This window comes from Eurosta solidaginis, chromosome 3 (genome assembly GCF_040869045.1).
Source record: "Eurosta solidaginis isolate ZX-2024a chromosome 3, ASM4086904v1, whole genome shotgun sequence".
Classification (NCBI taxonomy): Eukaryota; Metazoa; Arthropoda; class Insecta; order Diptera; family Tephritidae; genus Eurosta; species Eurosta solidaginis.
This window is the reverse complement of record NC_090321.1, coordinates 278,078,339-278,105,184: the sequence shown is the minus strand read 5'-3', so window position 1 is coordinate 278,105,184 and position 26,846 is coordinate 278,078,339. Positions and strand designations below refer to the sequence as shown.

At 35.8% G+C, this 26,846-nt stretch overlaps 1 protein-coding gene and 1 pseudogene across 1 annotated transcript; both read left to right on the top strand.

The window, feature by feature from the left end:
• Positions 1 to 1,323: 1,323 nt before the first annotated feature.
• Positions 1,324 to 8,773, top strand: LOC137246158 (uncharacterized; annotated as a pseudogene).
• Positions 8,774 to 13,777: 5,004 nt separating this feature from the next.
• On the top strand, positions 13,778 to 22,473 carry LOC137246157 (uncharacterized). Its single transcript, XM_067777243.1, has 5 exons — positions 13,778 to 13,907; positions 13,966 to 14,172; positions 17,174 to 18,099; positions 18,180 to 18,404; positions 21,488 to 22,473. The coding sequence occupies exons 1-5, from the start codon at positions 13,792 to 13,794 to the stop codon at positions 22,471 to 22,473; spliced, it is 2,460 nt and encodes an 819-aa protein (XP_067633344.1). The 5' UTR covers positions 13,778 to 13,791.
• Positions 22,474 to 26,846: the final 4,373 nt, after the last annotated feature.

Genomic DNA, 26,846 nt, shown 5'->3' with positions numbered 1-26,846 from the left:
AATAGTTGGAAGATAAGCTCGGCCAAAATCCCCTCAGAAGTAAATCGCGCAAAGATTCATTTATTTTCTCATACGAGATTTGGAATGATTCTATCGATTTTTACGTTACTATCTAGAAAGTTGAATGTTTGCAATTTTTTACTAGGCAAAAGTGAGTAAAGCGCCTTTCGTAAAAACTTCCGCTGGGGCGCACCGATCAAAGTATCAAAGTGCGATCAATTTGGAAGAGAGCTGCCATTGAGCAACTTCACATTTAGCTCCGAGCATCGATAAAATGCAATGAAAGGGAAAATAGGTCTACTAGGTGGTGCTTGGGTTGAAATAAGTAGAAAATTTATAGCTTGAAATCTTGCAATCGATTTTTAAGTAGCTTCCCGGCAAGTTAGAGACTTGAAGTTTTAAAAATATTAGCCGTGTTTTCTCTTACATGTATATACATCTACATTTTCGGGTAAAAAACACGCTTATCACCACTTATGTTATCACCCGGTGGCAAAATCCTGAGCCATATAAATTATTTTGCATGTAAATGCAACAACAACGATTTGAGCCAGATAAATCCAGATAGAAGTCTGGTTCAATTTGTGAGCCAGATAATTTCTTAATTACTTCTTTTTAATTTGGCAACGCTGCGTTTAATAAACCTACTTTTTCAAAAATAGATGTCGCTGCTTAGCCTTTCGCCGTACGAGTTAAATGAAACACAGCGGCGGTATCTGCCTATCACATTTCACGCATGCGAAAATTTCACGACATCTGCTTCTCAAGTCTCTCAATGATCCAGAGCATTCCCATGAGAATTGAGCTGTAAAACTCACTGGAAGACGGCATTAGATAATATTTAGGAGACCCATCTAGCGGAAAGTATTGAACACTCGCGGCTGTGGTTAAATAACTTGCTCCAAAACGGGTGTGCTTAATATCAGAAACCCACACCTCTGTTGGTCATAGTGTATAACCTATAGCTGAACCGGTTGCGATGAATTGGGGACACACATACTTTTCGGTCATAGGAGTGGGGGAAAAGTTTCGAGATAAAATGGAGAGACACATTTCAGTTGCAACTGAGTATAATGCATATTGAAATTTGGCAGTACTAATTTTTTGCGGAACAATTTCATAAGTGTAGATAATGTTCTAAGCAGTCCATATAAAGTTTTAGTGCATATGCATATACATGTAAATAACACAGCTATATATAGTAATACAAAATATTGCTCTTCAAATAATTTGTATAAAAGAAAAAGGTACATTTCAAATCTCAACACTTGCTGAATATAGTCTGGTTTTATAATTTTGATAAGGACTGTAGTTTAAATTATAATGTTTTACAACTTTCCCAGAAAACCCTATGCCAACTTCAGCATCATCAAAGAACCTCCTAAATGTGTACAAACAAAATGCAAAATTATTTGTATCCGCACAAATATTGAACAACTCGACAAAAATATAGAAAGGACAATAGCAAGTAATGGGAGAAGCTACATGTTTCCCGTTAAGCGCCAAATACACGACACGCACATTTCCGCGAACATTCCCGTTATGTCATGTTTCTGCGACCTTTTCTGTCGTGTATGGTGGTGTTTGCCAGTTCGCGCAAATGTTCGCCAAAAATCAAAAAATTTTAATTTTTGGCGAACATTTGCGGGAACTGTTCGTGCGCGTATGGCGAAATAGCTCATAATCGTAGTAATTTCTGAACGGAACAGACGTGCGTGGAAGAGTAAAATGGACAATAAAAAATTTCTGAAAGAGAACTAATGTTCGGCCAAAAGTTCGTATAGTGTATGGCCAAAGCTGCGAACAAGATTGCGGAATGTTCGCGGAAATGTTCGTGTCGTGTATTTGGCGCTTTAAACAAACTTTATCAAAAGCATATAAAGGGAACTCGCTTTGTCTTGCAAAGTGTAGCACGGATTTCACAACGATAAAATATACGCGAAAATCTTATGCAATCCCTGCAATTTATGTCATACTCAATCCAATGTTTATTTGCGGGCAACGAATTATAGGAAATGAAAATGCAACCCTGTTTCCTCTAACATTTCGTAGTATTGCGTAGGATAGTAGGATATCAAAAATCTATGTACCTTGCAAGACAAACGAATCCTCATAATATTATTATATTTCGGATGTACATATATATACATTATTTTTTAATAAGTGTTTCTTTCAGAATAATAACTGTCCAATTATCGAAGAGTTACGTCTTTATCATATCGAGTTCCCGCAAAAAAAACTTTCTCACAATTTTCTTCAGGCATGCTTAACCAACGAACCAATATCTTTTCGTTACGATAATTAACGTTAATAAACGAAACAAAGTCATTTCCTTTCGTTTATTAACGTTAAGAACGTCAAATTAACGAAGTGATTTTGTTTCGTTTTCTGCCATATCAAAACGAAATCAAATCGTTTATGTTGATTATTAATTTCAAACTATGCTGGCAAAGCTGATTGATGGCGGAGTCATTAAAGGTGAAAGCATTAGCCGCGCTGATTGCAACTTTTCTCATGAATTTTGACAGTACGAATATTTCTCAGAGTATTTTTGACATTACAACCAACCAATTACACAAACAAATTACATGGAGTTTGTGTGTGTATGTCCGCTCGCTGTTACCACCTTGCGGCTTCACCATGGCTATAGCATTGCCAGCACAATCCAAACATAAAGTATCACGTTTTTGTTAACGTTTTTAACGTTAACGAAAGCTTTTCGTTTCGGTTAAAAACGAAATACAATTTATCTTGATAATTTCTTTATCGATAATATTTTGAAGTGCTTCAACAGAAACGGTGGAAATTTTTTGATAAACGATTCGCTTAACGTTAAGGTGCATCCCTGGTTTTCTTGGTAATTACGCAAATAAGGTACGATCGCTTTATATCGGTACAGCCAATGTTGCCGATATCGGAGAAGGTGCCTTTCGTAATGGCATTTTCAAAGATATTTATTTGGAGGATCTACAGTTGAATGTACTGCGCAAGGATATTTTCCACAATATTTCCGAAAATTCTAGCACTTTTTCCATAATTCAAAATGTAAAGCCAGTTAAAACCATTGATGATGACTTTTTGGAATATATCAGATACCAATTAAAGAGCTTAACGCTACAAGGTGGATTGCCAGATATAGCAAATGTCACCTCTTCGAGCAGTTCGCTTAACAGATTGAAATAAGTTAATTTGAGTTATAATAACTTAACGAATTCCCTAGCCGATGATGCCTTCGCAAAGTTGTGTATTGTGCAATATTTAGATTTATCACATTCAAATATTGAAACGCTACCGATTTATATTTTCTCACATTTGGCCGATTCGTTGATTCATCTGAATGTGTCCTATAATAAGCTCATCACAATTAGTCATTTTATTTTCGGCCGTAACGCTCTTGGCAAAGGACTAATTATTGATGTTCGGCATAATCCGTTGGAATGCTCTTGTGAATTGCGTATGGAACTGTTCCAGTTCCTGAGGTTTATCGATATGGGATAGGAGTATATAAATAAAATAAATGTAAGGCGCGATAACCTCCGAAGAGATCTAAGGCCGAGCTTCTCTTCCAATTTGCGTCGTGCTCCTCTTGATTTTTCCCTACAAATTGGCCGGACGGGACCTACATGTTTTATGCCGACTCCGAACGGCATCTGCAAGGCAGATGAGTTTTCACTGAGAGCTTTTCATGGCAGAAATACAATCGGAGCGCTTGCCAGACACTGCCGAGGGGCGACCCCGCTTAGAAAAATTTTCTTCTAATTGAAAAATCTTATTTCTAAAATTTTGATGTTGCTTTGCCCGGGAGTTGAACCCAGGGCATACGGTGTGATAGGCGGAGCACGCTACCATCACACCACGGTGGCCGCCAGGAGTATATGCTTTGGTGAATTTAGAGAGACTTTTATTGGAACAACAAATTTAAATGTCTTTACAAAGTATGATTTTCTTGAAGATTTTTCTACGCCAACACCAACACTAATGGAATCAGCAATACCTGCAGAGGACACCATCTTGTTACAGTGCGTTAGATCCAGCTCAAATTCTAAAGATGACTGGGAAAAAGTATTATGGCCTTATGCTCATATTGGTCTCACGGCTTTAGCCGATTTTAGTGTGCTTGTAACTTTGGAATTTGAGGAGCTCGAGCAACCTTATGACATTATTTGGTTTAGTAAAGTCAGTGATGATTACTACAACGTGACTGTGAACTATGATCAATATAGTTTGGGTTGCGTTGGTCCCATTAGTAAGAAAAGAGTTGTTGGTAATCTTTTGCCAGATACCACTTACACATTTTGTTTAATTGGTCAGAAACAGCTAACGATTTCACCATTTCGTTGTGAATCCGTCCACCTGGATACGAATCCAAAAAAAGAATATTAAGATTCGTTTGTACGTAATCTACGCATAACAAACATAATATTTATCATTTATGGCTGTTGTATTATGTAGCTTTATCGGTATCGCTGGCATTTATAAATTGCTACAACATAAGCCAACACTTTTGAAGGGTAGTAAACGCATTTCAACTTCAATTCACTGAAAATAATAGTATTGCCAAAGAAGTCCTCGCTGAAGGAATTGAAGTTAAAAGAAAACACGCTTGCTGAGCAAAGCGGAGAGAGGTGGGTAAAACGATATAACGCAAGTTTTCTCTTTATTTGAATTCCCATATTCGATCCTCCACAATATTATTATTATTAATACTATTATTAGGCATCGATGTACTGCGACCTTTATTTAGATCTATTGTCCTTGCCCTTTCTACCTATTACTCTATGCGGAGGATTTTAGTGCATTCAAGTATTAAGGACTAAGAGTAACGCCACCCAGATGGGAGAGTCTTTGTCTTGCTAGAACGGCTCATTTACTGAGAAAGTAAGCCGTCGTTTCATCCTCCAGCTAACAGAAGCGACATATTTGTGCATCAGATATATATAATTAACTTACTTAGGTGATACCGTAGACTACAGTGCCCTGTATAGTACAAAGTGAGAGTTCCTAGATAAATCTTATTTTGATAATAACATGAGTTATGATAATAAATTGACGGGATATATGTATATCTTTGGAGATTAAATCGAAGTTACGTAACCGGTTTGTGGAGCACCTTTTTTAACTTTTCCCACAAATTAGCTAACCTGCATGTCGTATGCAGACACCGAATGGCATTTGCTAAGCCAGACAAATTTTTTCTGAGAAGCTTTTCATGACAAAAAATACACTCCGAATCTTTCCAAATAACTACGAAGGGCGACCCGGTTTAGAGAATGTATACGCAATTTTCTTTAGCTTCCGTTCTACTACCTCTATAACTCAGTTGCCGCCACCAGAGGTAAAGTGTCACATGGTTTCACTTCAATAAATGAAAAAATTTTCATGGAATGATGAAAGTCACTGCATGGCACATTTCTCAACAAAACAATGAATCAGCGGATACCAGCGCATTAGATAGTCACTTCGAGCTCTGCAATATGAAATTGCGATCAGTTCGCCCTACAGTTCCCGTTTCTCTCACCCTTGTCCCCTTATTGATTACACATTGATAATTAATAATAATAATAGCCGCAAACCAACATTATTTTTGGGCCTCTGTTGTTTTGTAGAAGCACAGAAGATTTAAACTTTCCGAGCAAAAAATTTAATAATAAATAGAATACTAAGGCAACTCTCTAAAGCTTGCTTATGCCTCGTTACCATAGAAATAATGCAGAAATTTAAACAGAGGTTTGCATGGTTTACAGGCCTTGTGAGGAATTTGCGAGTTTGCATGAGTTTCTTTATTGATTTTTTTCTTTTTATACTCAGTTGAGCAGAGCTCACAGAGTATATTAAGTTTGATTGGATAACGGTTGGTTGTACATATATAAAGGAATCGAGATAGATATAGACTTCCATATATCAAAATAATCAGGATCGAAAAAAAATTTGATTGAGCCATGTCCGTCCGTCCGTTAACACGATAACTTGAGTAACTTTTGAGGTATCTTGATGAAATTTGGTATGTAGGTTCCTGAGCACTCATCTCAAATCGCTATTTAAAATGAACGATATCGGACTATAACCAAGCCCACTTTTTTGATATCGAAATTTCGAAAAACCGAAAAAGTGCGATAATTCATTACAAAAGACCGATAAAGCGACGAAACTTGGTAGATGAGAACTTATGACGCAAAATAGAAAATTAGTAAAATTTTGGACAATGGGCGTGGCACCGCCCACTTTTAAAAGAAGGTAATTTAAAACTTTTGCAAGCTGTAATTTGGCAGTCGTTGAAGATATCATGATGAAATTTGGCAGGAACGTTACTCTTATTACTATATGTGCACTTAATAAAAATTAGCAAAATCGGAGACGGACCACGCCCACTTTTAAAAAAAAGTTTTTTTTAAAGAAAAATTTTAACAAAAAATTTAATATCTTTACAGTATATAAGTAAATTATGTCAAGATTCAACTCCAGTAATGATATGGTGCAACAAAATACAAAAATAAAAGAGAATTTAAAAATGGGCGTGGCTCCGCCTTTTTCATTTAATTTGTCTAGGATACTTTTAACGCCATAAGTCGAACAAAAATTAACCAATCCTTTTGAAATTTGGTATGGGCATAGATTTTATGGCGTTAACTGTTTTCTGTTAAAATGGGCGAAATTGGTTGATGTCACGCCCAGTTTTTATACACAGCCGTCCGTCTGTCCTTCCGCATGGCCGTTAGCACGATAACTTGAGCAAAAATCGACATATCTTTACTAAACTCAGTTCACGTACTTATCTGAACTCACTTTATCTTGGTATGAAAAATGAACGAAATCCGACTATGACCACGCCCACTTTTTCGATATCGAAAATTACGAAAAATGAAAAAAATGCCATAATTCTATACCAAATACGAAAAAAGGGATGAAATATGGTAAGGTAATTAGATTGTTTTATTGACGCGAAATATAACTTTAGAAAAAACTTTATAAAATGGTTGTGACACCTACCATATTAAGTAGAAGAAAATGAAAAAGTTCTGTAGGGCGAAATAAAAAACCCTTAAAATCTTGGCAGGTATTACATATATAAATAAATTAGCGGTATCCAACAGATGATGTTCTGGGTCACCCTGGTCCACATTTTGGCGATATCTGGAAAACGCCTTCACATATACAACTACCACCACTCCCTTTTAAAACTCTCATTAATACCTTTAATTTGATACCCATATCGTACAAACTCATTCTAGAGTCACCCCTGGTCCACCTTTATGGCGATATTTCGAAAAGGCGAACACCTATAGAACGAAGGCCCACTCCCTTTTAAAAATACTCATTAACACCTTTCATTTGATACCCATATCGTACAAACAAAGTCTAGAGTCACCCCTGGTCCAGAAAGGCCCACTCCCTCTTAAAATACTCATTAACTCCTTTCGTTTGATACCCATATTGCACAAACGAATTCTAAAGTCATCCCTGGCCCACCTTTATGGCGATATATCGAAATGGCGTCCACCTATGGAACTAAGGATTACTCCCTTTTAAAATACTCATTAACACCTTTCATTTGATACCCATATCGTACAAATGCATTCTAGAGTCACCCCTGGTCCACCTTTATGGCGATATCTCGAAAAGGGGTCCACCTGTAGAACTAAGCCCCACGCCCTTTTAAAATAATCATTAACACCTTTCATTTGATACCCATATCATACAAACAAATTCTAAAGTCACCCCTGGTCCACCTTTATGGCGATATCTCGAAAAGGCGTCCATCTATAGAACTTAGGTCCACGCCCTTTTAAAATACTCATTAATACCTTTCATTTGATACCCATATCGTACAAACGCATTCTAGAGTCAACCCTGATCCACCTTTATGGATATATCCCTAAATGGCGTCCACCTATAGAACTATGGGCCACTCCCTCACAAAATACTCTTTAATGCCTTTCATTTGATACACATGTCATACAAACACATTCCAGGGTTTCCCTCGGTTCATTTTCCTACATGGTTATTTTCCCTTATGTTGTCACCATAGCTCTCAACTGAGTATGTAATGTTCGGTTACACCCGAACTTAACCTTCCTTACTTGTTTTTTTTTTTTTTACTTTTTAAATGCCTTATTGTATATGATATTTATTTAACTAACAAATCTGAAACCTACATATATTATTTCAATTTTAGTATTTATGACTTTGGAATGAACATCCCTAATGTGCGTCGCAACTCCGTTGCCAGCGTGGATGGTAGCCAAATTTATATAAATGGGAGCTTATACGAGGTCATCCCGGCTTATGTTCGAGTGCAAAGTGTGAGCACCCTTACTTACTTACTTAATTGGCGCTTAACCGTCTAAACGGTTATGGCCGTCCAACAAGGCGCGCCAGTCGCTCCTTCGCTCCGCCAACCGGCGCCAATTGGTCACACCAAGGGGGTTTAAATCATTTTCCACCTGGTCCTTCCAACGGAGTGGGGGCCGCCCTCTACCTCTGCTTCCATAGGCGGGTTCCGATAGAAACACTTTCTTTCTGTGTGAGCACCCAGGATTCAGAAAAAGCAAACCAGTTTGAATATGTCGAAAGGTATATGCTACCCTTAACTTCGAAATCTGAAGAATATGTCGAAAGTTTGGTTAGTTATGCTGAAGTAAAACCACGTAGTAAACGAGCTTCCAACGATCCATTTCCAGCATTACCAACAGACCAAAGAGGCGTACCACCATTCATTGGGACACCAGGATCTTCTGCTGATGTGACTTTGCATATGGTCCATAAAGGTTTCTGATGCCATCCTATAGATAATAGCTAATACGGTCGGTTCTGGAAATTTTGACTTTAGTAATTGACAATTTGTTTTACTTGTAGTTGTGAATATATATACATATCTATATATAAATCTTATAAAATAAAGTCGCCAAATGCTATGTACGCACATAACTTCACATAGAATGCTTCGGTTTTAAAACGATTTTTTGCATTTGAAAGCTTAGCTACGTGAGATGGTACAGTTAATATAATTTGAAGGAATATATTATAGGGGCGTGGAAAATTGCCAAAATGTAGTAAAAAATCATAAAATTTTTGTTTACACAGCTATAACTCATAAACGGGTGGATGGATTTAAAAAGTTCTACTTTTCAGTAAAGCTTTCAAATATTTACCTTCGATCTGCATAAAAAAAAAAATACTTGATTCCTTTCTTATATCAGCCAAATTTTTTAAACAAAAGTAACATTTTTACCAAAAAATGCGTGTGTGTGGTTGTTCGCTGTCAACTGTGCGCCCAAATTGCTTTTAAGTGAGGCATGACGCGACACATACGTACATACATAGCATTCGCTGCGTTATTTAACTTCGGGAGTACATTTATATGTATGGATATATGTATGTAATTTCATACCATATCAGCTTGACATATTTATGCGTTGTTGCCAAGTTAATGCAACATAAATGGTTAAGAATGCATACATCTCTTGAAAAATACCCTTTCGTTCAAAATATTGAACATTTCCTTAAAATTCTTAAACAAAAGTTTTATTTTTTTGTTTTTTGCATGTATCACTACATAGTAAAAACAAAGTCGCTTTTTCTGTCCCTATGTCCCTTTGAATGCTTAAACCTTTAAAAATACGCAACGGATTTTGATGCGCTTTTTTTTAATAGAAAAAGAGTGATTGAAGAGGAAGGAACGGATGAACACTACGATGTGTTTATACATTATGGATATCAAATTGAAGCTGTTGATGGGTGTTTTAGTACAGAGTAATTTTTATACCGCTGGGTGACTAGGGTCTCAAGATATAGGCCGGATACCCCTAGAATGTGTGTGTAATATGGATATCAAATGGAAGCTGTTGCTGAGAAGGATTCCGTATAAAAAAATGGGTTTCATTTAAATGGGCGGTTCCATTGTTATATGGCCACAATTCTATGCTGTCCTAAAAGAAAAATTCCGGATTTAATTTTTATTTTGGAATTCAAACAGTTAAAGTCTGGATTTAATGCTACCTTTTGGATTAAAAAAATTAAAAGTCCGGAGATTAATGTTTCTGAAGCGCTTGTATTATAAAAGAAAGAGTTTACAATTATTGTAAGGTTAAGCGAACCTATAATGCAGCGAGAAAAATTTTTGAAGGCTACCCGTAGTTAAAGAACTGAATATGTATATTGAGGCCGTACACAGTTAGAAATTCGGCACTAGATTTGAAATTTTTCATCGGTTTCAGCCATTTGCTATTTTGTAAAACGATTTGTAATTGAAATCGATTTTGAGTCAAAAACTCATTGAATAAATAAGGAAAATGGGCAAACACATTTTTTTATGGTTAACATTTCGAATTCCTGCAATTGGCGAGTGTTTGCAAAAACGTTCACAAAACCCAGAACTTTTTTCTCTTTTTCAGGAACTCCAGAACTATTTGAAACCTACTCAGAACAGTTTTTGTTTTGCGAGATTGTGTATGCCAACATTGGTGTTGCAAATAAACTTTCCTTTTAAATGTGTCCATAGAAAATCAGAAATTTAAACTTAAATTACTACATATTAGGTTGGAGTAGTCTTCGACTTTTAATTGAAACAAGTAAGGGCGAAACTGTCTTATCTTTAATGAATGGAGCTGAGCAATATTCTTTTCTCAATATAAGATATGTAATATATAAAGAACTGACGTTTATAAGCGAAACTTCCGGTATACATCAAAGGAATAATAGATCGGTAATCAAAGTTTCTCTTGGTGTCTCATATTTGAACAATAAGATACATGTGATGTACCATATAATTTTACTATAAAACATAATTATTTATTAAAAGTTGTAAAAGGTAATTGAAGAACGAAAACATTCTTCACTTGTAGGAATTCGCAATGATGTTTAAGAAAATTCGATACAGAAAAGACAAACATTATTGATCTGGGCTGAATATCACCCGCTACTTCCTATTCGTGGAACTTTAAAAAAAAAGTATCTCAAATTTTACTTTTGTCAAGAATGAGGGTTTCAGTTGGCTAAAACAATTTATACTATGTTCAAACAGAAAAATAAATTGAGGCTATTTCGATTTAAATTGAGTGGTGTTCATGCAACTCTATTTAGCTTACACAATAGTAATTTGATAGCTGGTTGGCTCATCTCTACAGTAATAACATATCTTTGTTGAGACTGTCAAAATGTGCGTGTTGGTATTAGGTGAATGGAATGGAAAGAAAACATAAAATATTGAAATTTTTGTGTGTTGTAAGAAAATGTGTTCAATGTTTTGGTTTCATTTTGATTTTGCCATCTTCTTTTGACAATCCCTGCTCCAGTGAAATGAAAGACATAAAATCAGCCATATAGTTCAGCCATGCGTAACTGACGTTTAAATATACTCAATAAACACACTTTACAATGTTGCATTTGCAGTTTGAAACAATTTATTACGCAATTTTTTTTAAATTGGCAATTTATTATTACAATTTATTATATGACAAATTGCGTAATAAATTGCCCAAACAGTCTAAATTGCCAACTTGGTGTGTGTTTGAACCTAGTATTAGTTATTCAATATAACAAAGAAATTTTCAGAGCTAGTTACCGGTGGGCAAGCAGCATACTCTCGTTCTTGCATACCCTCACCAGAAAATTCTGACATTTAAGTTAAGTAGCATAATTGTTTGGTAGATATGAACGATATGGGACCGAAAAGACGATTTTAAAAACAAATTTCGATGTATGTTCTCCCTATTGGGTGCGCAAATCACCCAACGGTGTGAAATATACCTCAGAAATATGGATATTACACTAAAAACAGCCCTATGAAAAAATCGTTGCTCTGATTTTTCTCTTAATTCCCATATTCTCAAAATACGTTTTAGGAATATCCCTGGTCGACATTTAAAGTAAAATATTGAATCAAAAAATACCTGCCTTCAGGGATACATCTGCTACACATTTTGGCATATATCTCGTAAACTTACCTAGGAAACTTTTGGGTAATTTTTAGTTTTTACGATTAAATAACTGTGTGTCTATTTTAAATAAATAAATAAATGCGTTTAGATATCTCAAGAAGTTGACTTTTTGAAAAAATATAACGGGAGCCCTGAAAACTACCCCGACAGCAGCATTGCACGCCATTCTATATATCCTGCCTGCAACCTAATGGCCATAAACATCATCACGTTAGCAACTACAACAAGGCTTAATTCCTCAGGGTAGCTTTAGTGCAGGGCATATGGCCATAGCAGTATAGCGCCATCTGATATCGGGCAAACGGAATATATGGTTCCGTGCCAGAGCTCCGAAAGAGATCTTGGGGCCACAATTGAGCCGGAGGGTTGGTGCCACGGTGCAGAAATGGAAGGGGTCTGGTCTGCTGTTTACTTCGTCGATCCAGAAATAAGTAAATCCTACAGGCTACCATATTACTGCTGCGTCTTTCAAGCAGAAATTATAGCCGTGAAGAAAGCAACAGAGATTATGGAGGAAGCGTGCTTAAGCTGCAGGCGGTGATTAAGGCAATAATCTCACATAGTACTTCATCAAGAAGTGTTCTGGAATGCAAAGAAGCATTGTAAATCTTCGCTCAGGCCGGACCATTCATTTATGCTAGGTTCCCGGTCGTAAAGGGATAGAAGGTAACGAAAAGGCCAATGGGTTGGCATAGGGGGTGCAAAACTCGCTGAAACGACAATAGACGCCCCAATCCATTTGGGAGAAATTAAAAGAAGACAGGAGCTGCATAAAATCCATCAAGCGGGAAAGGCGTGCACAAAACAGCCGGGCTGCAAAATTTCTAATTTCATGTGCAAAACCTACGATATTGGACTCACAAAGTGGCTGATATCTCTAAAGAGAGAAGACTTAAGGCTCACGATGGACATCCTAACTGGGCACTGCCTTCTGGCGTCACATGCTTATAAGTTAGGTCGCGTCAGTAACAGCAGGTGTAGGAAGTGCGAGCTGCTGGATGAAACTGTTGCGCACGTTCTGTGTTCGTGTCCAACGCTCGCCAGGTCAAGGCTCCAGTTATTAGGGGCTGCAGAGTTGCCAGATCTCGAGACAGCAATTAAAACAAATAAATGTAAGGCGCGATAACCTCCGAAGAGATTTTAAGCCGAGCTTCTCTTCCAATTTGCGTAGTGCTCCCTTTACTTTTTTCCTACAAATTGGCAGCAATTAGACAAGGTCCTAAAAATGTATTTGCCAAGAGGACGGCGTTATTCTATATCATAAGTTCTGGTACCTGGTCCCGTTTGGTCGTCAAACAAATTCTGGTAACACTATGGACACATTCAGTCTATGTGAGATCTTTATAGACGGGCCAGTTCAATCTATACATTTTTTGGTAAAATAATTTTGCTCTTATTGAAAATATTTCTTTATAAGTTTTGATGTTGCTTCAGCGGAAAATAGTGCTTCAACAATTAATCTTCAATTAAGTAATTAGGAAGGCAGATATAAGTTCTGCTTCAATTTTGGTTAAGAGCTGATAACGTAAACGCCTTTCAAACACGATGTTTTGCTTATTATTTATAATTAATAACGAATCAAATCATTAGGTGCGTTAGAAAACAAATATACAGAGATTAATACTGCATATGCACTTGCATGAAATTTTATCCTTATCAAATGAAACAATCGTGATTTTATTACGAAACTTGATAAGCGAATCTAAATTAATTGTTTATTAAATAAATTTAATGGCAAATTAATCAGCCAAATCGAATAGTAAACCTGGAGTTCGGATATGAAAGCCAGTTCATGTAGACTTGCTGAGAAAGGAACATATTTTTCGTGAAATATTTTAACAGCGCTTGAAAATAAATGGACTGTTTGCCTTGCTTTGATAAAATATTACATAAGAAAACTTTTAGCTTAAATCACGAATTAGATGTGAAGATCGCCACAACCGAACGTCTCTATGACCCAAAGCGCAAACGGTGAGAAACAGAAAATACCAATACATTTTCTTTGTTTAATTTTCTTATTAACTTTTAGTTGGACTCAGTTTTTGATCATACCATTCATTATCGGATTTCCATTGTTGCTTATTTTGAGTAATGTAGATTTCTCAGATGAGTCACAAATTCAAGTGCAATTATTTACTACAGCTCAAACGGTAAAAAATGAATCTGAACATGGAACAACAGACATTTTATCAATTACTGCTGCTGAAGCAATGGAAATGGCGATTCTAGATAAAGTGTAAGTAATATTAGGAATTACACATATAATTTGTTGTTGGTTATTCCGAGTAAGAGGTAGAACTTTTTTGAAACTATTTTCCGTCATCCCGTTTTAATTTTGGCTTAATCATAAACCGGTGTCGTGATCGTGTTTAGTTGTAAGCTTTTATAGTCTTTCATTTTACTGAACTGGTACGTCATGTGTGTATGGCAGGTAGTTAGTTTATTTGTACCAGGGATGGGCGTTATCAACAAATTTGAATAACGATTGACAAAAAAATAAAAAATAAAAAATTATTCATCATTTTAAATTTGGATTGATGAACAAAAAGTTATTTTGTTATTCAATTATTTTTGAATAATGAATAACATTTTATCGTTATTCAAAATATCCCGAGTGATGATAATCGGTCATTCTTATTTTTGAAAATTTTGAGTAAAAAGTTGAGTTATTATTCCTTATTTAAAAATTATGGAATAACAATAAAATTTCAATTTTTATTCAGTTATTCAAAAATAAAAAAATAAACCATCGAGATGCCCTGAAAATATACCAATACGCGTAACCAGTGCGCGTGTAGTTCTGAAGTTTCTAAATGTAATATTGAGATGATTTTGGTGAGTATTCGCAGGGGTTTTTGGGGGTCATTTGGACGTAATTTCTGGGACACCCTGGGGATTCTTCCGGGGTAATTTTTGGGTAATTTCAGGGACTCCCTCGGGGTCCTCCCGGGGTCTTTTGGGGTTCATTCCAGGGGCTCCCTCGCGATCCTCCTGCAGTTTTATGGGGTCATTTCGGGAAGATTATTGGGACTCCCTCGGGGTCCTCCCTGGGTAATTTGAGGTTCGTTCCGGGATCTTTTTGTGTACTCCCTCTGGGTCATTCCGTGATGGTTTTGGGGACTCCCTCGGGGTCATTTGGGGGTCATTCCGGGATAGTTTTGGGGACTCCATCGGTGTCCTCCCGAGGTCATTTTGGGGTTGTTGTTGGGTGCAATCTTTCAATATAAGGCAAAACATGTACTTGGGATTAACTGATTGATTATTTAAAATTTAAACACGCGCTCTGCCTTTATAATTTTAAATCCAAAAATTCTTTTACAAGAGCTATTATTAAAGTTTTTAGTTAGTTGGTCAAAATTCAACAAGAATGTGTCTGTATTAAAAGATGAATTGCCTTTTATTTTTTGGTCCATTATAAAGGTAGTCCTTACAATTTTTTATCATCTTTTTATTTGGTCTTGTTTTTGTGGTCTTATTAGCTGCCTGTGTTTTTTTCCTTCTTATTCTATGCGAGTGAATATATCGTATCTAACTTCTTTTTATATTCCTCCTTAGCTAACGGGATTTGCTCAAGTCTGCCTAATAGTTTACTGAAAGCTCAATTTTTGTGCTGATGTGGATGGTGTGAGGTATTCTGTATAATCGTATAATTTCGGTCTGAGGTACACTAATAGCAAAATATTAGTTAAAAAAAAAAACGGTACATACGAATGGTAATCAGAAAAAAACTAAGAGTTAACAATGCTCAATAAACTGGGTTCGTACCCATACTAATTGAAAAGGGAGGAAAAGCCTGCCCTTAATTTGAATCTTACGCTGAGAAGGTCTCTGAAACTTTTAGTTAATTTTTTTTTTATCCCTGCAAATACAGTCCAAATGATTTTTATTTTAACTTAGTTATTAGAAATTCAATTTTTTTAATTGATACGCCATTATTTTGGTCTTAAGAAGCTCCGTAATTCCTTCAATTGTTCTTTTAAGCTGAGCTTTCGCTTTCTCTTAGTCGAATTTTCATATTTTTGTAAAACAAGAAGCATACTTTAAACGGCTAAAACTGGTTAAGCAGACAAAACTAAAGTCAAACATGCTGATATATTAATTTTGAAAATAGGATGTCAAATAACCACGTATCAATAAAAAAAAAAAACATTTCTTCTGTAGTTCCAAACCTCCATCGGCAAGTCATGGGTGCACGGATGGAGGTGGTGGAAAAGGGTCAGCACTAAATCTTTCAAATAATCAATCTGCCGGAGGATATGTTGTGCACACATCTTGGGAAAATGTCCTGGGGCACATGTAGAATTTATCTGCGACTTTAAAAAGTCCTGATGACAATAGTCATAACACGCTATTGGAGGGGACCTCGGTAGCCTTAAACAAAAAAGGGCAGGAGGAGGAAGTAATCGTCAAAACGATGGTGTTGGAAGGGGACAAACAGGCCCATGATGCTGGAAGTTATACAGAAAACTTTCATCACAGTAAAGTAGCTTCGAGCAAACTCCTCCTAAACCTTGAAGATGGTTCGTTTCGCTTGACGCTGATCTTGGTGGTGTTATTGTTGTTCTTTTTGTTGTTGTTGTAGAGATAAGGACACTTCCCTAATAAAAAAAAATATAAATCAGTTCTAAATGTACACCACGAGATCCACAGGATGGAAAATTTCCTTTCTTTGAAATCAGATTATTAAGTTTTGAACGTCTATAAAAGGATGTTCCTTAACCAAAAAAAGAGGGTTTCCTTTGATTTAGAATTAGATCTTGCAAAAATAATAAACAGGGGCACCATTCAAAAGCTAAAGTTTTTTAAATTTGCAATATGAGATAGCAAGAAAATTCCTTTAAACGAAATAGTCATTATCATATCAAAAGCACCTTCAGGCTGAAGAAATAAACTATCTGACGCACGTACTCAACTAGAATCATTCAGAATAATTCGACTATTAAAGCCTGGGAAACCAGCTTAGGAAGACGAGTCATTTCGGCAAATATCACACATTTCGCCACTAGCGAAGGCATTGGAAACCGGTCTGTTCCCTCATCTTACTGCGAGTCATCGCCCCCCACCCATCAACATGGCTTCCACAAAACGCATAGCACTACCACCGAGTTAAACGCTATAAACACTCAGATAAATTACGAACTGAAGCAGGAAAAATTCCATCATGTGTAAATTTGTTGGTTGGGGCCTTTGTGAATTAAGCTAACGATATGCAAAATATTAATAATAATTTCTTTCAGACCTGGCATGACTTGTAATGACGGAAGCAAAAGATGCCAAACAATAATTTGTACAGGAGGTCCAATTCGCACTATATCATTTGAGTTGGAGAATTTTGATAAATATTGCGGTAACGTTAATTTCGACGTTATACTAGAGAATTGTACATTTCATGAGAAAACTATTGCGAAAGATACATTTGCCGGCCTCTACAATATGAGAAGTTTAACAATTCGTTATTGCGAACTCGAAAAAATTGTAGACAATGCTTTCAAGCAAACCACTATGAAGAAATTGACCGATTTGACATTCGAAGTTGTTCAGCTTAATTTATTGACTGACAAATCCTTTATAGGACTAGTCTCTCTAGAAAATTTCAAATTGAAAAACAAACAAACAACCGATTCAGCATCTCTGAGCGCCATACGCTTTCTACAACCAATGGCCAAAACACTAAGCAGCCTTGTTGTACAACAAAAGCAAACGAGTTACAGTGCTGGCACCATTTACGATCCGAAAGATTGGCTTAGTGGGGTTATTGTGTTCGAAAAATTAGTTGATGTGGAGCTAAGTGGAACCAACTTTAATAACACTCTGAATGGTGATACATTTGTGAATTTGATGTGTGTACGCCGGTTATACATTGCTAATTGTAATCTGACTATAATTGCTGAAAATACTTTTGATTGCATTATGTTAACACTCAATTTACTAGATTTACGTGATAATAAGTTGCAAACGCTAGATGGAGAGTTTCTAATGTTGGCGACATTACGAGGTATAGCCATAAAAATGACAGGAAATCAATGGAGTTGCTCATGTGAACATCAAGCAATCGTAGAATTTGTGAAACAATTGAAGACAGGTGATAGCATTGGGCCGACCTGTGCGTCACCAAGGGATGTCCAAGGGGTCGAAATGCGGTATGTGCAACTGCAATGTGATGGTAAGCTAAAAACTGATATTAAATAATATTAAAATAAGTAAAAAAAATATGTCAACTGATTCGAATGGAACAAGTTGCAGACATAACTACTTTACCTATACTAACAACAATTGCTCAAACTATACCCTTGACAAATCCCACTATATCAACTACGGAAAACGTATTTCTGGAAATACTTACAACTGCAAACCCTGAGTCGTATACAACCGCCACTTCTAGAACTGCCACCCAAAGCATATCGACTACTGGAAAAAATACAATTACAATGACTAAGCCAACCACTTTAGAGATAACTGAAATTAACGGTAAGTTTATAGCTTTTGGTGAATAAAGTTTAAATATGATATCGCAATCATTATTATAAAAACACATAAGTCAAAATTTTAACTTTTAATTTGTTGTAACTCCCTCAAAAAGCTGGCTGCTGAAATTATGCTGATAGATATAGCATATCTATGGGTAGTGATAGAACTTAAAAAAAAGTATCGTTACCGGTACTCATTTAAAATACTCGAATCAAAATATCGATGCTAATATCCATACTCAGTAAAAATATCGAGTATACCTGATTCAAGTGAGTACTTCGGGTTTCTTACCAAAAGCGAAAAGCTTTGTATTTCTTTCGGGCTTAAGTTCGGGCGAAATCAAATATTATATACCCAGTTGTGTGCCCTGAGATATGAGCCTTTTCACATGAAGTGTACCCACTCGCAAAACTTGATACCTCCAAAATCCATCATATTTATTTAGCGCAAATGTTTTCGGAAAATGCATCCTTCCTGTGCAAAAGAAGTGACCAAATATAAACTGATTGCGATTATACAGGGTGTCGAAAGTTAGTTTTTTTTCCTCATGCTTTCTTTCAATAAATATTAAGGCCATCAAATGTCAACGTACTCAGAAGTTTCGATGATTCTTATAGCATTTTTTTGCATTAGTTTTTTGTAACTTTATCAAATTTTTAAAACGAATGCATGAATAAAACTTAATTGAATGAAAACGTCACTAAACATTCAACTTTTTCAAATGTACTCAAAATTTATGGAATAAGCAGCTTTTTATAATTCAGTTGAAGCTAGTAGGGGGACCCTAGGTTATTTATTGGATCAACAAATAATAGATCAGAAGTCCGTATATTTCGAATTTACATCATATTAGGTTAGAGTATTTTTTTGTTCGTTGTTGCACTAAACAATACTTCTATGCCTGAAAACCCAAACATTTTTGGAACCATCATATTTAAGAGCCAAAAATGAGTCCGGATCCTATTAGACTTCGAAATGTGATCAGTAAGAAGTCTATATGGCAACGATATGATGAGTATAATGAGTCATATACCAAAATTTTTCTTTTAAGATAGTTACTGTGGAACAAATATACATATTTTTCTTGAAGATTTTTTCTTCTTAAATTATATCTGAATCAATTCATTTCGGGTACTCACAGTCCACTTTTAATATTAAATTATTAATCTCCAATTTCATAAAAAAACATAAAAAGTTTATGAAGCTTTTTTTAATGATATTTCCATAAATTTTTCCAATTATAAGAGCTTTACATCAATTTCAGACAGAGGCTTAATGAAATAATTAGTCGGGTTTTCTACATTAAAGCCCTTATTGAACACAATCTTCCATACAATATTCAAACTCTTAATTATCTCATTATTGCTTTATTTTATGCCTAAGAAGTGGAAAACCTAGTCGGTTGTGCCTAGTATTTCGGATTTTAATGTCAATGTATTGAAAGTTAAAGAGGAAGCGGCTGCTTTCCATTTTAACTATTTCTTGTAAATATGATAATATTTTTTTGCTGCCGACAGATGTTCGCAAATTATGCAAAAGATACTGTGTTATTACATTAAGTTTCAGTGTGAAATTGGTATTATGAATCTTATATATTTTTAATGAATAAGGAGTAAAAATTTACCACATTATCAAATCAAAACTGCGAGGATCCAAGTCATTGCCAGTCGGTAAATTTACCATGCCAAATTATATGGGGCTGTTGTTTCTTTTTATCTTAGCATTGACGCTTATTCATTTATTGCCGCTAGAAAGAAGCCTTCAATAGACATCATCCAGTGAGTTTTACAGCTCCGGCGTAACCTCAATTCTCACGGGAATGCTCTGGATCATTGAGAGACTTGAGAAGTAGATGTCGCGAAATTTTCGCACACGTGAAATGCGATAGGCAGATGTCGCCGCTGTTTTTCATTTAACTCATACAGCGAAAACTAAGCAGCGCCATCTATTTCTGAAAAAGTAGGTTTATTAAAGGCAGCGTTGCCAAACTAAAGACAAGTAATTAACAAGTTATCTTGCTCACAAATTGAACCACGCTTCTATCTGGATTTATCTGGCTCAAATCGTTGTTGTTGCATTTAAATGCAAAATTATTTATCTGGCTCAGGATCTTTGCCACCGGATGATGGCTAATAATTTTCACACTCATTAGACTGGGTCGATTTATTAACCGATATCGCGTCATCGATTTTTCGATAGGATTGGGCTCAGGAAAAAAGTTCCACTACGCATACCCAAAAAAAATTTTCGAGCCTGCAAAATTTCATCGATTTTTTATGCATTTTTTTTTTTTCATTTTCAAGGCTCCAAATCATTTTTTATGTATTTTTTTTTTTTGTCAATTGGCAAATGCAAAATTAGTAAAAGCAGATTTTTGAAAAAAAAAAAAACTTAGTCTAGGATTAATCCGGGATGCATCGCAATGGAATATGCGACTATAGCCAGGTCCTGACCTACTGAACCAGTTTATGCCAGAACGGGTAGTGTCTGATGGTTCCTCTTTATTCCCTTACGAGTACTGTCGTACAGATCCTTGTTCTACTTTTCGAAGCGTCCTCTTTGTACCCGTACAGGTACTGTTTGACACATCCTCTCTGTACTCCTGCGGGTACGGTCGGACAGATCCTCTTCGTACCCCCATTTATATTATGGGGGGGTCTCTTTGTCCACCTAAGGGTAAGGCCAGGATATGACACCTATTTAGCCTGATACGATTTATGAAATTAGCCTCATACCGGGAGACCATCGCAACAAGGGAAATGAATTCATATCGGACAACTTGATGAGCTCAACAAGAGCGAAACGCTCTAATTTATGATTACTTTCTGACTATTATTGTTCGCTAGGAAAACATTTTTAATATTTAGTATTGAATTGATTTTTTCATGTTTTTTTTTTTTTCTTTGTGAAAACGAAGAAAAATTACTACGATAATGCAACGCAGATACTAATATTTTTATCTCGGTATGAAATTATCATTTATCTGAAGTACTTTTTTAATTCGTTCAGTAAAACGGCTGACATAGTATTCTTTCCAGTTAAAATTAGAATAATTATATCTCGTCTCTGTTCTTACCTTACAGGAAAGCCGACACTACAAACAACTGAATATATTTCACCAATACTTAAGAGTTCTTCACTAACTACAGAAAGTTCTACATCCACGCCAGGACTACCACCAGAGTATCAAGGTTGTGGGATTCCTTTACCCGGACTTTTAACTTGTAGTTATTTGTCAAGATGTAAATACGGTAATTTTTTTGTGGAAGTATTATCCACTACAAGCGTTGAACTACAAATTGGCAGCTATGGGAAAGAATTGAAAGTTATATATTTTGAGGCATTTACCTATAAGGCCACTCTTGTTGATACTATATCATCAAAAACTCCAGAAAGCAAAACCGTGAACAATCTCAAATCAAATCAAAGCTATACATTTTGTCTTATTCAATACAATGATTTGAAGACATCACCATTTGATTGTCGATCAGCATATTTGCCTTTGGAAGAGTCCAATTCATGGCTAAAAAATAGTGATAAAACAATATTCTTCACTATTGTTATATGTATAACTGTGGTTTGTTGTATAAGTGGCATAACTGTTATATATTGCTTACTTCGATGGCGTCCAACTTTATTGTATGGTAGTAAACGTCTACAACGAATCAATCTCACGTCGCATGAGGTGTTGCTCTTCGCCAAATCTTATAACTCAAGAACGCGATCTTCGTGTAGTGCTGACATTACAACAGAGAATTATTCAGAGCTAAAGTCATATATACAATATTTTACTCAGAATGATATAAATAAGCATCGAAATGTATCATATAACCGACCCCCAACTTATCGCGCGCCTGCAGTTCCAAATAAAATCGGTAGTGCTGAGCTGCAGAGTGAAAATGTTTACGATGGAAACAATCACATCCCAAGAAGTCGAAAACAATTCCCAAAACTTATGCCAGATACGCCAGAGCCGAGTGCTGGCATACGGCTAAGGGAACAAAACAACGTCGTGTATGAGTTTGAAAATGAATATGAAAGTTTGGATTATTATCAGGAAGTGTACTAGTTTTTGGGCTAAGTCAGTTTAAAAATGCATATGTATGTAGTCATAAATAATTAATAGATAATGTTTGTTTCTTTTGTGAAGCTTCAAAATTGCTTCATTTGCTTTTGCTTTTCAGTTGAAATTTTCTTCTAAGCGAACACATGATGCAATAAACCAAAAAGGTGGAGTCGTTATTACAAAATATAGTCTTATTTGACAATATTCACCCCCTTAAATTTAGATCTTCCCAATGAATGCTACTTTGAACTAGATTAGCAATTGAAAAGTAAAGTCCTCTCTCGGCAAAGGAAAATCATGCTTTCCAAGTCCATTGACAAAGACAACATCCGATGAGGAGGTTCTGGGAAATTTATAGACCTCTTCGCGTTGTGGACGGGCTTTAGGCAGACATCAATATAGTCCAGTGAATTAAAACACAGCGGGTACGCTAGCTAGGTCATGTTTTGCGAATAAAAAATTATGCTCTGGCCAAAAAAGTATTCTTAGCGGAATCCGCCTGTGGAAGCAGTAGAAGAGGGTGCCCCCCCCCCCCCCCCTCATCCTCTGGAATGACCAGTTAGAAAACGATATAAATTTCCTTGGTGTGGCCAATTGGCGCCAGTTGGCCCAGTGAAGGAGCAACTGATACGTATAATGGCAAGGAAAGCTTTCTCGGGGCTTGAAAGACATTTAAATCTCCTTTTTCCAAGTGGGGGCGTTGCAGCGCCAATTATCCAGTTTCAAATTTTTATCGGTCTTTGGTATTAACTTATGGTACTTTGCCTAGTTTATTTATTAGACCAAGGGAATTGTTGAGTTGATTTAGTTATTAGACCTTGGTCGTTCAATTTAAAGCAAAAACATTAGTTTTTCTTTTTTTCTCCGACGCGTTTCGACACGTTATTGTGTCTTCTTCATGGAGACTATGTATTTATTTCGACAAGAAAACAATTAGAACATATTATCTAAATTATAGTATATACACATCTTTGCCTTTTTTTTAAATTTTCGATATCGAAAAATTTGGCTAGGTTATCATTCGGTTTCGCCCATTCTCAATACCAATTCTTTGTGTTTCAAGATGAAATAAGATAAGTCAGTTCAAATTTCGTATATATATCTCAAGTTATCGTCTTATAGTACGGACGGACATGGCTCAAGCAAAATCTTTTTCGCTGCTGATTATTTCGATACAAGGAAGTTTACAGTTATCTCAATTCCTTTGTGCCATTACGTGTTACCGTTATCCAACCAATGTTATTGTATTCAAATTGACGTTGGGTATACAAATTTTGAGATATTGGGTGCGACGTCTACCGTAGAAGTCATGAGAAAGGAAACGGTATTCGGAGCCTTGGTGTGGTTTTGTGGTGGGAAAGAGCCCTCGCAGTCGAGTTCTGCGGGTTATGGCTTTGAACGAGTTTCTCGCCACAATCAGCATCAAGGTCTACGCACCACTTTATGAGGCGGCCGTGAATGAGGACTGCTTTTATGAGAAACTAGAAAAGACATACATATGAGCCACCCATCAATGCAGCAGAAACAGTCTCCAACATAAGAGAATTTTTCTGTAGACACGTAAAATAACTGATGCAACATCGACTTGAGAAAATTGTTAGACTTACATTAGAATCCCATTAGAGAAATACGTTAGAGTTCGATTGGAGAACTATATTTCTTCTTGATTTGATAATAAGGTCATATTTTGTTTGAGGACGTTTTCTCCAGTGTTTCTCGTTTCATCCTATAATAGTACAGATTCGAGAACAGAGGTATTTATGTACTCATCATCTAAACTTTATCTAACTTCTGTGTTTTTTTTTGAAACTCATCATCATCATCATTAATTGGCGCTTAATGGCGTATGCGATCTTAGCCGTTTGCAAGTCTTCCTCCACCTGCCTCTCCAAACTCAGTGGAGGTCTCCCAGTTCCTATGCTTCCAAACTGTGGCGTCGATTGAAATACTTTCTTGTTGGGCAATAAGTATCGACATATTTCATACTCTTATTGCAGTTAAAGTACATATATGTGTACACTGCATACATTTGCACATACTTAGATAGACTACAAATATTTGAATTTATGTGAAATTTTGCACAAAACTATTTTTCTGAAATCCGAATCCATCTAACAGTAAACCAACCCTGCTCTATACACGCGTATAACCTCATATGTATGTATATAAACGTATATGATGTTGAAATAGTTACATTCATACAAGTATCTATATATATACATCGTTCATACGAGGATTGCTACGTAAGTCTTAGAATTTATAGTTAGAAAGGTAAAGGTTTGCTTAAAAGTGACCTCTTGACTACAAAACGTAACATTTCGTTAATAAAAAATATATAATAATAAGTAAGAAAGTCTAAGTTCGGGTTAAACCGAACATTACATACCCAGCTGTGCACTTGAAACGCAGTTGTTGTTTGCTTTGTTTGGATAATTGTGTTAAAAGGCCGCGTTATAAGACCTTTAGGAAAAGTGGGCGTGCTATTTAACCATATGGGTGGTGCCAAATTGCTTGGAATTTATGTTTTACGTCATACAACTCATCCACCTACAAAATTTTTTTAGGTTAGCGGTATTCGTTTTTGAATTATCTAATTTTTTCCATTTGAAAAAATGGGCGTGATTATTGACCAATTTCGCTCATTTTCAACACCAATTTATTCTGGGTCCAGATAAGCCCGTATACCGAAATCGGTGAGGATATCTCAATATTTGCTAAAGTTATCGTGTTAACGGACTGACAGACCGACGGACAAGGCTTAATAAAATTTTGTTTAGATACTGATTATTTTGATACATGGAAGTCTATTTATATCTTGATTCCTTTATACTTGTACAACCAACCGTTATCCAATCAAAGTTATAATACCCTGTGTACAAGAACAGCTGGTTATAATGATCCTTAATATGGAACGATTGGTCATGGTAATAACATTTTATACCTGGGCAGATACCTCAGTCATATATGTATCAAAATTTACAAATTGGCCGGACGGGACCTACATGTTTTATGCCGACTCCGAACGGCATCTGCAAGGCAGATGAGTTTTCCCTGAGAGCTTTTCATGGCAGAAATACACCCGGAGCGCATGCCAAACACTGCCGAGGGGCGACCCCGCTTAGAAAAATTTTCTTCTAATTAAAAAACCTTATTTCTAAAATTTTGATGTTACTTTGCCCGGGGTGCGAACCCAAGGCATACGGTGTGGTAGGCGGAGCACGCTACCATCACACCACGGTGGCCGCCAATACATTTCATTGCAATACGAAAAAAATTTTGGTTATATTTACCAATTAAGGATTTCAAAAGTTTAATGAAATTCGGGAAGAACGGTTTGAATATACTATTACTGATTCTTTAACCTTCACTATATGACCAGAAATCGGTTCAAGTACTTTTCGAAAAATTTTTGTACTAAGTTGGAAACCTTTAATTTATTACAATTTTTTTTAATTTTATTTGATTTCAATTTAAACTTTAAAAAAAATATAAGATTCCAGACTTGTAGTCAAATTTGGGTTTGAAACAAAACCAAAAATTTAAAAAAATCTTAAAATATAAACTTGTACACACGATTTGTTGTAAAACAAACCCCCGAGAGTTTAGACTTGGTACTGAAAGTTTAAAAACCAAAAATTTCTAGAATCCGCGGAACGTACTTAGGTTCGAAACTCGGTCACTGCACATTATACTGGTTTTCGTATTCAAAACACATTGCGAGCATTTTCTATTAGCAATATAGGAGTATTACATATATGACATATGTTGACCTCTCTAGTTTAAAACTGAAACCCAGGTCTATGCACTTATTTTGAGGAAGACCGATATAATTCATATTTGAAACCAGAACTTTACTTTATAAATGTAGTACAAAAAGGTTTCAGATTTAGACCCAAACTCTTAGCAGTGTATAGCATGGAATTGTTAGTGTTAAAAAGCCGATTTCCCTAATTCAAATCTTAAAGTGGCATATAATGGGAGCAAAATAAAACTTATCCAGCAAACCTTGTTCTTCACTTAGTAAATAAATAAATAAATATTGTTATGTGGCGTTCTATGTTTTTGGTCAAGGGCGGTTCGAACATGCATACATACATACATAGAATCAAACCTAAACCCGTACAATAGAAAAATAGAAACTCTGCCAAATAATAAAAGTGAATGCTTGACAAGTGGTCAATTGGAATGTTTGTAAGTATCTATATTTTGGTTACGAAATCCAAAATAAGTATAAAATTGGGTACTTGCTAACAAAGCTGGATTGCTGTTGCGGCTGAAATGCGAAAATGAAGTTAAGATTAGTAAAAAATACTTAAACAAAATTTACGAATAACTAAAAAAATAAATTACTCATTCGAGTCATTTGCAAATCAATA